A 12687-nucleotide genomic window follows, 5' to 3' on the forward strand; every position below is an offset into this window, starting at 1 on the left:
GCTACTCAGGAGGCTGAGGCAGGAGAATCACTGGAACCTGGGAGGCAGAGGTTACAGTGAGCCAGGATCACACCACTGCACTCCTGCCTGGGCAACAGAGTGAGACTGTCTTGAAAACGAAAAAAAGAAAGAAAAAAAAAAGAAATCTGGTTCTCAGACCGGAAAAGAGTTCTCATTTGGCAGGGTGTTCACAGCCAAATGAACTCAACCAATAAAAATGAAAAACAGCTACACCAAATTTTCAAAATATGTTTTGCAAAAGGTTAATACTTAGTATTTTCCACACTGGCTTCCAATCTTAAAGGAAATGAGGCTTAGGCCCAAATACAACTAAAATAGGTAACACTTCTTTTCTTTTTTTCCAAAGCTTTGAAACATATCTGCAATAATGAGTGGCAGAACACAAACAGACCCCTTTATCACAACAGAACTGCCATGGAGCCCCCTGCAAGTCACCAACTCTTCCGTTCCACGTTCCCCAACAGTCTAAGCGAAGACCTGAGAAGGTGGTGGAGACAACCCCTACAGAGAGCAACAATGAGTAAGGAATGATGGCTGGGTGACACGGTGAGTTGACACTGCCCCACTGCCCGGCTGTCAGCTCACCAAGAGCATGCGGAGCAGCCACCCTGTGCAGTCAGGTGTGATCCTTCTCCACGGAACCTAGGACAACATGCTAAACCTTTCTTCTGAACACCGAGTGCTTCTCTCATCCTCCTTCAAAATTCTTCAACCTCACAAAGGATGTAGGTCGGTGTTCAAACTGCACCCATCCTGTTTCCAGCAGATGGGAAATAGGCATGGAGAACTGATTCTATCTGGTTTACTGGGCCAAGAGTGAAGAGACAATTCAACAAAACCGCAGTCACTCATCAAATCTGACACTGTCTCATTATGTCCCCAATTTGTCTCCTGCCCTTCACCTAACAATTCTTCTTATACTTTTGCTACTAAAGAACCTCTAAGAGCAAAGAAGTATACATTCCATCTCCTTATGAAAGCACTCTATGCAGGCCTAATTTTCAAATCCATGCAAACTTTCTATACTCTTCCACGACAGATCCTAGTATTGTACATTTTTATACCTGTCCAATACTTCAATATTTATATATATGTGTATGCACAGACAAGTATATGTATTTTTCCTCAAGCAACATTCATGTTCCTGAAAGACATATTACCCTGTGGCTTTGCACATCCATAGGGATATATCTATTCCAGCAGGAGAACCAAGAATAAATCAAAGAAAGATTATATTCTAAGATGTGAAACTGCCATGGAAGTATAAAAAAAATATAATTTGAGAAAGTATAAAGTATCTATGTTTTAATACTGACTTAATTACCAAGCACAAGACAAATATTTCACAAACTATTTCCCCAGGAAGCCTCAAAAGAGGCAATGGGGGCTGGGCGTGGAGGCTCACGACTGTAATCCCAACACTTTGGGAGGCCAACGTGGGTGGACCATAAGATCACGAGATCGAGACCATCCTGGCCGACATGGTGAAATCCCATCTCTACTAAAAATACAAAAATCAGCTGGGTGTGGTGGTGCGTCTGTAGCCCCAACTACTCCAGGTGCTTGAACCCGCGGTGCCGAGGTTGCAGTGAGCCAGGATCACACCACTGCACTCCAGCCTGGCGACAGAGTGAGACTGTCTCAAAAAAAAGAGGCAACGGGTTTCGTGAAAACTCCTGAGCTGCCCGCAGAAACAGCGAGGGCAAGCTGGGCTGTGACGCCTCTTCTGGTCTCCCGATTTCCCCTCCTCACATTTTTTATCTCATCGTATTAGAGATGCTGTCTAGTAAACCAAAGCAGTGGATCACAAGTAGGGTAAAACAAACCTGATATTCCAAACTGTCACAATGAGAAAGAAGAGAGCCGCTCAAAAATTAATCTCAGTAGCTGACGGTTACCTGCTTACTTTCACCCCCACGTCCTTCCCAGTGCTAGGGTCCTCATAGACACTGTGAGAAGGAGAGCAGAAGTTTCCAGGTGTCACCGCTTAGCACCATCTCCTCTGTGCCTCTGCTTACTCAGGGTTATCCAGGGGGACCCAGAGCTTCACTGCCATCCCCTGCTACGGAGTGAGCTACACTGGCTCAGAAGCCGCCTCTTCCCAGAAGTCTTCCCCAGACCCATCAGAAGTCCCACTGAGGGGGCTTTAGTATGTATGCTTTCTGCTGCTAATCTACTTCAATCTGTTCTTTAGTGGCTGAGAGTTCTTAACTACCTTCGTCAAGAAACCTTCTAGATGCTCACAGACAAGTCAGACCCAACTGATTTCAAGTTCTTTTTGAAAACTCTAAAAATATCTTAATTTCAGGAAAGAAGCAAGTGTTCTTATTAAAACTTTTAACTCTACATAGGAAATGTAGGCTCAAACTTGAGGGCCTTTCCTGATCTGATTCCTCCTCATTCTCCCACTCCAATCGCCTGCCTCTCTGTCTCCCTCCTGTCCCTCCTGAATAGAACTTCTTATGCTCTAGAAATGGAGAATAATTTAAAGTTGCTCAGAGTCCCCAGGTTACTTCACAAGCTCCTACCCCAGGATGAAATGCACACGCTCTGCCTTGTCAGCTTCACAGACAATTTCCCAGCATGAAGAACCAAATCCAGGTGTTAACATCCCTTCCCTAAATCATCATTCTGCTTGACTCCAAACTGCCCCCACTACAATGGGGACAAAATATGGCTCCCTACCTCTGCGGAATCTCCATACTGTTCATTTCTCACCATGGCACATAATTATATGTTTACCTATCCCCTCCTCAACTCCATACTCGTTTTGGGATCTGTGCTTTATCATCATTTTATCCCTATCACCAGAACAGTGGTATTTGAAGGTGGTAAGAAACATGTGCTGAGCTGAACATTTATTTGATACAGAAAGGAAAAGAGCCTATGGTCTGAAAATCTGCATTTCTCAGGATAGTCATCTTATCTAGAATATTATGAATATATATTTTAAATATGAAAAATGTTACTGGGTTTATTATGACCTAATAAACAATATCTTCAGATCAATGCATGTGTTCATTCCTTCAACAAATATTTGGGCTGCCATTAGCTGCCAGGAATGTGCTGGGCTAGGGCCGCTGCTCATCTGTACGCTGCGCTTGTGCAAACTGGAACAGGGTGCCCTCCCTGGACAGATAAAGCAGGGCCCGTGTCTCCAAATGCCCACCTCAGCTGGCACCCTTGGGTGTGGAGGCTTTTCCTACAGTAATGAGAATGAGTCTCTAGAGAGTTCAGATTCTAGGGAGGGAGACAGGCAAACACACATTCAATTTTCAATATTTTCTTTATGACTCTAAAAAAGTCGAATTTCCACATACTACACTTAATGTTGTCATCTAAATCTCCACCTCATTGAACACTGGTTACTACAATCATCAATTTGAACTTGGGTTGAGGCATCCACCTATGGCAACAGAGATTTCTAGACAGGAAACAAGCACAATTTCCAGATTCACACAGGCCATTAAATTGACTGCATTTTGAAATCGCCTTATGGTGACTAGCCAGATTGGTTTCACCAAGAAACATTTCAAATCAATCTACTTGATGTTTAAGTCACTTCTCCTATACATATGCTTCAGAAACTTTTTTTTCTATAATGGCAAATATTTCATTAAACACCATACTTAGTTGGAATTATGTGCTTTAGTAGTTTTTTTTAACATGGCTACCTTCTTATCTCCTGAAGTAAAATATAAAAGATAATTGCTGTTCACCATTGATAAAATACATGAGATCAATACAAATCTTTTTAAACAAGAAGCTAGAATACACTTACTTTTCTACTGTTGAAAGTATTCGTGGTTGGTGGAAAACACACACTTTTCTGTCTGTGTGTGAAATGTGTGTCATACACATATTTCCGATCCACTGCTTCTTTGTGGAAAACAACTCAATTTGCCTGACTTCTGCAAACGGTCTGAGTGAATGCCTACAACTCTCTTCACTTCTTGTTAATCTAACTGATAGAGCAGTACAAAAATAAACCTCAAAAGTATGGAAAAGGAGTGGAAAAAAAATCATAAAATTCATAATGATCCAGTTGGCAAAGAATATTTAACCATCAATTTCAGATTCCTTGATCCAAATATGGTCCCTATTAAGAAACAGTGACTATCAGCCTTTAATACCCTATCTAAAAGTTTGGAAGGATGGCACTGTAATTTCATCAAATTCAATTAATTCATTCACAGATACTTATTAAGTATCTCCTGAGACACAGGAATTATGCAGGACAGCTGGAAATGAATGAGAGAAAAAGAGCTGGCCATCAGGCAGGGTCAACATCTAACAAACTGCCACTCCTGTCACCAAAGAGATACTTTATTAAAAGATTTATGGCAAGCCTTATTTCTATTTAATGCAAAGCCTTACCTCTTAGATTTCTGGGATGAATTTGTTTAGTTCGAGGCATCTTCTTTGACCCAAGAGCTTCTTTATCTTCTTAAAAACTGTAGATAAAGCAATTCACCAAAAGGTAGCTCCATAAACTCAACATACATCAATTAATCCATGTGCTGAAAAAGAACAAAACAAAGAAGCATATTTTACTACCTTTACAGGAAAAAGATACTCTAAAAGTTATTACCTAGCAGGGCACTAACCTAAACTCAAGAAAAAGTAACCAAGCTGGGCACCACTGCAAAAGATTACTCAGTAACTTTTAATTAAACACAGGTCATTTTGTCAATATCTGGGATTTCTCATTAAGAAAATGGAAAAAAAAAATCATATCTTTATCAGGCAAGAATTTAGAAAAACTCACTTTGTTTCAAAATGACAATACCAGGTACAAGTAAAGTATCCCATCAGGCTACAAAAGGATTATGTTATGCATATACAATAAAGCTGCCCATTCATAGGGGCAGGGACAGTGTCTTGTTCATCTTGTTTTAGAGTTAACTCAGTTAATACATGGGGTTGCTATTGTGGCTGCTCCCAGTTATTCCAGACCTCCCTTCTAGGTTCATGGTAGGACCACACTTTCTGCCTCACTGTTGTGAGGAGTTGTAGCTAATGACCTGTGAGTGGATGAGACTTTACTTACAGGCTGGAGCATTTAGTAATCACAGCAAGCTCCTCCACAGCTTGCTCTTCTGTCTCTGCCATGGGATCAGGATGTCAGTGAATCATCTGACACCACCACAAAGTCAAGCTACCGCTAAACCCACAGGATCACACGGCTTGCACAAGAAACACTTTTTTGTTTGCTTAAGTCAGTGAGGTTTGAGAATTATTTGTTACTGCAGCATAACCTAGCCTGTCCTGACTTACACATTTTAAACCACAGTGATCTGAAATACAATAGGCCAAGACAAGAATGATCCAAAACTGAATCACCTATCATGATCCAAAAGGGAATCACCTATCTCCCCAAATCAGCCACTTCAGACTCTTCTGCAAGATTCTCAAGGATCCTAAAGCTGAAATTTTAGTTTAACTTATTGCCAGAAAACTGATAAGCAAAGCCCATTACGTCACTGCTAAACATGAAACAATGTTTAGTCATTAAGCAAAGACACAAGAATAGAAGAGTAGTCTTAAAGCTTTTGTTATATGTGGTACCACAGAAGACAACAGAACACTTCCTGAGCACCTACTATGTGCCTGTGTACTTTCTACACATTCCCTAATTTAATCTTAACAATAACTAAGAAGGTAGCTATCGTCTATTTATTTTACAAATTAAAGAACACAAATGGGAGGATAAGTAACTTGCCCAAGATCAGCAACTAAACAATGAGGTACTACATGACTCAGTCACAAACAGTGCTTATTTCTTTTGTGGAGCTGAAATCTACTTTCAGGATTGTTTTCAAAAGGCTGTATTGCACAGCAAGTCATGACTACTTATCTTGCTGCCAAACTAGAGTGGATTCCAAGCCAGGCTTTACCCCTGTGTGGCCTTGTTCAGGTTAATTTCTCTGAAAATCAGATTTCCCAGCTGTAAAACCAGGAAATATTACCCACCTCATAAGGAGAACTAAATATTGTAGACGCTTTGCCTCTCACACCTGTCACACAAAAACGCTGCACTATTAAGCATTAGGAAGGAATGTGTCTAACATCCTAGGATAAGGTTTTAGAAATTTATGGTTTCATCATAAGAAATAGAAGGTAAATAAGGCGACAATTAACTTCAGTATTTTATCCCTGAGATGGCTGTATGTCAGCTCAGCACAAAATAATTTGCAATTTCTAACTACATGAGAAACAATACAAAAAATATGATGGTCTAACTACGTATTTCAGCTAGCACTGTGCTAAGCGATCTATAAAAGATACGGTTCCTCCACTCCCTGCACTAAAGAAACAACCACTATCTGATTCGGGAAGGTTCTGATTCAATAAAGAATTGAGACACACCAGAACCAAATAAATCGTATGATTGCTTAACTCAGTTCCTTGTTAAACTTAAAGCTTTTAAATGGTAACGATATTTGGAAGTTTTTAAAGCGTGAACTCTGACTGTAATCCAATCATGTGATCCCATGAAATCCAGAGCATAAATGTAAAATAGGAACATTCCCAATCCGTAAAGGATTTCTGCTACCCCGTTCACTGCCTACCCACTGTCCCTAGCTGTCCATCCCATGTTTAAATCCTTGCGGGGGGAATTGGGGATTTCCAAAGACAGCAGCATTGTAGCGACTAGGACGAGTGATAAACCGCTCCTTTAAGGGAAAGAAATAAATACTCTATGGAGCAAAAACATGACACGATCAAAAAGCGTAAAGACAGTTGCAAGGAGAAAAAACAGAATGAATGTGGAGGGCGGAGCCTGGGAAAACCCCTCTGCAACGCTGCACTGAACAAAGCGCTCCGCATGCCAGGAGGAGGGGGAATGGAAGTGCTAGCTCAGGAAGGAGCCTGGAGTGGATGCAGAGAGCACAGGAGGAGGAGGAGGAGGAGGACGAGATGAGGCGAGCGCGGCAGCCGGGAGACTCCTCCTCGCCGCCAGCTCCGCCGCCGCCCCCTCCCCTCTCCAGCCAGCAACTCATTCCCGAGCCCGACCCCGAGGCAAGCCCTCGGCGACCCGCGCCCCAACCCACCGCCCCCTTCCCAACTGCTGCAGGCGCGCACTCCCAACCCGGAAAGAAACTACCCAGGTGGCTGGGAGTAAACAGGGACTTAGAGCAGAGCAAAGAACTAAAGGGAAAGAAAGCCACAAAGCCTGGAGGTTGGGATGCCGAGGCCTGGTCTCCCTCACCCCCCGCCCTCTTGCAAAATGCGTCTGCGGCTGGAAGGCGGCTGGGGAGGCTGGGTCCCCCAGTACCTGCTCGACTCGCGCGCGGCGAGGGCGCCCAGAAGTGCCAAGTGTCTCCCGCACGCAGCCATCCCCTCTGCAAGGTCGGCGGCTGCACACACACGCACACACACAGACACACGCACACCCGCACGCCCCCCGCCCGCCGAGGGGATGTGCTCCTGCCCCCCCACCCCGCTCCGCCCCGCCGCCCTCCCCAGCTGCAGCGCCCCCGCCGCGGAGCCCGCGCCGAACCTGCTGCCAGGACGCCCGGCGGAGCCGCTGCCGCTGCAGCCGGCCCTGGAGCTGCGCTGCTGATGGCGGCGGCCGGGGCTTGGGATATCCGCGACCCTCGAGCGGCGGCGGCGGCACCCGGGATCCCTCCTTCACTTGACAACCCCAAACACAAACATGACCTCCTGTAGCGGCCGCCGCTCCCCGGTCCCCCGCTCCGTCCGCCGCCCCGCCGCCGCCCAGCAGCCGCCACGCTGAAGGCCGGCGACTGGCGCTCACACCACCCAGCGCTGAAATATTAAACAGGGGAGCGGGCCGGGGGGCGGGGGGGGAGCGCGGGGCGCGCGGGCGGGGGCCGCAGGCGCCGGGCAGAGGAGGCGGCGGAGCTCGCCGGCGCCCCGGGCCACGGCATGATCGCGGTCGCGGGGCAGCCGGGCTGCCGGGCTGCCGGGCCGGGGGGCGCGCGCCGCGGCGGGGCGGGCGGGCGGACCCTCAGGCCGCGGGGCCCGGGGTGGGGAGGACCGGCGCGGGCTTTACCTCTCCCCAAGGGCAGAGTAGGGCACGACTAGCATTTTTGGGGCCGGCGGGAGGAACGCGGGCCGGGCGGCGCGGGGGAGGCAGGGCGACGGTGGTGGGCTTTCCCGCGGGTGGGCGGGGCGGCAGGGGATCCCCGGGGGCGGGAGGCGGGGAGGCCGCAGGGGGCGGGGTAGCAGCGACGCGCGGGCGGGGGAGGGGGCGTCCCCGCGGGGAATGAGGTTGAGACCGGGGCGAGGGGTGGGGGACGCCCGGGCGCCGGGGCCCAGCTGGGCCGGCGCGGCCGCCAGCTCTGCTCGGGGGTAGGGCTGGGATGGGCGCCCGGCCCGGCGCGAACGCGGAGCCAAAGCCCCGGGTCTCCCCGGCGGGGCGGGCCCCAGGCCGCGGTGGCCCCGCCACCCACCCGCCGCTCCGCCCCGCCCCGCCCGGCCGAGCCGCCGCAGGGACAGGAGGGGGCGCGGGTGGAGGCGGCGGCGCGGCCCGGGGGGGGGGAGGGGCGGGGTTAGGGACGCGGGGGGCGGGAGCCCAGGGTCGCGCCGCCTGGGGAACTCGCACCCGGCGGGGGCGGAGAGGCGGACCCGGCCGGTCACGCGGCCCAGGGAAGGCCTGGCCGGGTCGCGCAGTTGGGGGCGGTTGATCCGGGAAGAGGGGCGGGGCGGGCGGGGCCGTAGTTTCTCTTTACCGTCTCTTTACTTTCTACAGCAGGATGTGGGCCGGCCGCTGACGTCATGGGGTCTCCCGGCCCCGCCCCTCACCCGGGCCGAATGGGGGAGGGGCACGAGAGGCACAGGGGCGGGCGAGGGGGGACCCTAGGGGGGTTTCCTCAGCAACGCGTAGAAGGAAGGGGAAAGTCATTGTGAAACTTGAAACTCATTAACTTTGAAAAACAACTTTTAAAAAAACCAGAGGGGGGAGGGGTGTTGGTTTGGAGAGTGGAAGGGGACAGAATATTAACCCTGAACTGAAACCACTTTTTGGTGTCGGATGTTCTATTAAAAGAGCGAGGAAAGCCAAGGTTATTCCAGAGGCCGCTCCAAAGCCCCGCTGGTGCTTTCCAGTGCTGAAGCTGCGAGCGCAATTAACCCCTTGCCTGCCAGCCCTACAGCTTAGGGCCTCCCGGGGAGGGGACCTCGGGGACTGAACCGGGGGATGCGGGGCTGGGCGTGGGACCGGGCTCCAGGGACGCTGGGGAGGGAGTGAAAGGGGAAGAGGGAGTAATTAGCATGAACCAGAGTGTGACCCCGGCTGCTAGAAAGCAGTAGAGGAAGCAAGGGGTGGAAATCCACAGTAAAGCAGTGAAGAGGGGCTGGACCAGGGTAACGAAGAAGGTTTCAAGTTAGACCTAAAGAACTTTCGCAGTTTGGGGCACAGAAATTCCACACATCCACCTCAAGAAGCAGGCAGAAGTGGCTGGTTTAACGGGCCGCCTCGAACTTGGGAGGAATAAGGTGGAACCAAATATTTGATGCAAAAGAAAAAAATCCCTGATGAAACTAAACTGTTTTCCCCTTTTAAGGAATAAAAATGCCAAACGACCATACACCCACTAAGACAGCTGGCCATCTGTGCAAACTTGAATTGTTTTGTTCCCTTGGGCTTCCATAACGACGTCTAGGTTTTTCCTGCTAGAGCGGACCCCTAAAATTCACCTGAAGAAATCCTACCTCTAGCTCATTTGAGCTAAGAAAAGCTCAAGAGCACCAGAACGGGAATGATTAAAAATGGAATACTGGGTAATGGCAAGTTTGTAGCCAAAAATAATATCTAAAGGGGGAAATATGCCTACTATAATTTGGTTATAAAAGCAAAGATCATCCAACTGTGTACATGTGAAATAATGTCTAGCGTACAAATGCTAACCCTACAATGAAATAATGCAATTTCTATTTTCAATGTGATATAACCATCTCTCTTTTTTGAAATGAAATGAAATCACCAAAAAAGTATATAATGTAACTTCCCAACTAGGTTATTTGAATCAAAAAATAAACATGCGTTTAACTGTGAACGTATAGCTATTGATCTGTCAGGAGAAAGGCAATTTGATAATGAGTGGAGTTTGTATCACTTCCGAAGTGAAAAATGCTAACTGAATGAGTAACAGTTAACCCAATATTTGTTGGGCATAACATACTGTCAACAATGTTTATGTGGGATTCAGCAGTACTACGAATTTTCTCACAAGACATACATGCAATTTTTAATTATAATAGGTAAATTTTTGACATTTCAACTATTTCCTTGAGCAGCAAACCGACATTAAACTTTTATTTGAAATATATACAATACAGAATAGTTTCCTAGTAAGTCTTTGAATTTTCTAAATGCAGTTTCTTTTCCTAATTCTTGTCTACAATTCTTCCTAGATATCACGATGCAAGGAAATCTGGCTAGGCTATAAAGTATCTTCTGTAGGCTTGTTTTGTGGCAAATCCATTATATTTTCTCAAAATGTATCAAATAAAGAGCGTGGGAAAAAATTAAGCAGAGGGTGAATATGAATGGTAAACTACAGCCTCAACTGTCAAAAATCTTGGGACAATGCGGGAGCGAGTGATCATTCTCTGCCCCCCCCAAAAAAGAGGGGGCTCCTAGGGGACCATTTCTCTAGGAATCCCTCTCTACTGGCCGCCTGAACGCTTCTGGAGCCCCTCCTGGGGGAGAGCGCGGTTCAAGGGAGGACAGTGTCACTGAAAAGCTCTACACACGTTTTTCTTGCCGAACTGTTTGGAGAGGGCACAAGTCCACCCCGGAGCCGCGTCCACTGGGCCCCGCGCCACCCTGCCCCCTCCGCTGCCGCGTCCCCAGCTCCGGTTCCCACGCAGCCGCTCGGCCCAGCCCGGATCGGGCTCCCCCCTGGCGCGGCCCCGCGGCCCCGGACCTCCGCCCAGCGCGCGGCCCGGCAGCGCCGCAGCCACCGCCACCGCCACGCGGAGATCCCGGAGGTTCCTCCCCGCCGGCCGCCGGGTCACGCCGCCCGTCCCTCCCCTCCGTCCTCCGCCCTCCGCCCTCCGCCCTCCGCGCGCTCCGGGCTTTCCCGTCCACCGGCCGAATCCCCTCCTCCTCTGGGCAACCCGGCGACAAAACCTTCCCCGCACGCCGTGCCAACTCTGCCCCACGCCCAGGCTCTTCCCAAGCCAGGCGCCAGACAAAAGAACCCGGAGAAAAACTTACCCGAACTGCACCGCTAAAGTCTGATGCAAAGCTTCCTGGGTTTAACTTTTAATTTTAAAAACAGCAAAAGCAGAAACCAAAAGCCTCCTAGGTTGGAAGTGGGCGTGAGAGGAAATGCTAGAGGAAGACGCTTCATTCCCCGGGCTGCCTGTGCCCCCCTTTCTGGCCCCTGCCGGGGGCTTTGATGTTATCTAGTGCACCGCCTCCATCGGTTTCTACCTTGGGCTTGGCGCCCGGAAGATACACAGATCTTCCGCACTCCACCAGCTGGTTCCGAGAGAGGCGAGCAGGTAACCGCGGCTAAGGACCCACACTCCTTCGCCCCGCAGCGAGAGAGGAGCATTTGCATGGGCTTCCTGTTGCTACCTGGGCTGAGACGACCAATCCACCCCTCCAGTGATCCTGGAGACTTGCGCCATGTGGTCTTTCCTGCTAGACGCACAGAGGGAGGCCTCCTACTTTAGATTCATTTCCCTCCACCCGAGCACAAACTTGTAAGATGGTGGTGGAGTATGTTTCCTGAGGCTTTGCTCGGGTTTTAGATCTCAGTTTGGGGGATAAATATTATTTCCCTTCTGAGATAGTCCTGCAACCTTGAAGAGACAAGAATAAATCTCTAAAGGCAACACATTCTATAACATGATTTACATTCACCATAAATTCCCTTATGGGTCAAGGTATCCGCACACCCTCCCCCTTACATTGTGGAAAGCATGTAACTTGATTTTCTCTTGCTTGGACACTAGCAGATACTGAATATAGTTTGTCATTAGGTTAGCAGTCTCGGGACCATCACTAACAAAGCACTACAAAGGATTTTTTTTTTTTTTTAACAGGATTAGTAATAAAGGATGGCACTGTCTAGCAATCAGCGTTACCTGTGACTCCACTTTACGCCAACAGAATCCTGCGTTTCCGGCCTTGCCCTCTGGGAGATTACAAATTAATGGAGACAGGATAAACACACGGAAAAACACCTAGAGGGAAAAAAGATATAAGAGGCTTATAAACAGAGCCAATTACAGTTATACAGTTATTTACATGATCACAGAGAGGCTTCTGCTTGAGTAGAGGACAGGGTGAGCAGACTGCCATCCTGAGCGTGAGTTCTCAGTGGGATATTGAAGGAGAGAAAGTTCACAATTTGGCAGTGGTGTATGAACAGCATTCCAGAGGAGGGAAATGACTTGAAGGTGAGAGCAAGTGAACAGTGTGATGGTTTTTCCACCTAGAGCAGAAAGTCTAAGCAAATGAGATACAAGTAACACCCACACCAGGACACTTTCAAGAGTGAAAGGGAGGGTATTAATAATTATACTCAGATGAGAGATGTATACCTGGATTGCTCCGGGCCAATGGGAAGGGTGGGTTCTCTAGTAATGAGCTAGGAAGACAGAATGGGCAGACAACAGGCAACCAGTGAAGAGCCTACTCAGTCATCATTTGGAAGGCATTAAGCCATGATATTACAAACA

The 12687-nt window shown here is 48.6% G+C and overlaps 1 protein-coding gene across 5 annotated transcripts in view; it reads right to left on the bottom strand.

Annotated features, from left to right (window-relative positions):
- Positions 1–12322, bottom strand: part of HIVEP1 (HIVEP zinc finger 1) — a 147717-nt gene extending 135395 nt beyond the window's left edge. The window contains exons 1-3 of one of the 5 annotated variants that reach the window (XM_037737828.1): positions 12091–12319; positions 11213–11805; positions 4399–4541 (exon numbers count right to left, since the gene is read on the bottom strand). In XM_037737828.1, coding sequence (XP_037593756.1) covers positions 4399–4438 — 40 coding nt within the window. In that variant the 5' untranslated portion in view covers positions 4439–4541; positions 11213–11805; positions 12091–12319. Of the gene's footprint in view, positions 1–4398; positions 4542–7300; positions 7413–7525; positions 7834–8041; positions 8151–11212 lie in introns of those variants that run through there. The other 4 variants (XM_017526655.2, XM_017526656.1, XM_017526658.2 and 1 more) reach the window with 4 other exon arrangements.
- Between the last annotated feature and the right edge of the window lie 365 nt (positions 12323–12687).

The sequence above is a fragment of the Cebus imitator genome, unplaced genomic scaffold (genome assembly GCF_001604975.1).
Source record: "Cebus imitator isolate Cc_AM_T3 unplaced genomic scaffold, Cebus_imitator-1.0 Scaffold43, whole genome shotgun sequence".
In the NCBI taxonomy this organism is placed as follows: Eukaryota; Metazoa; Chordata; class Mammalia; order Primates; family Cebidae; genus Cebus; species Cebus imitator.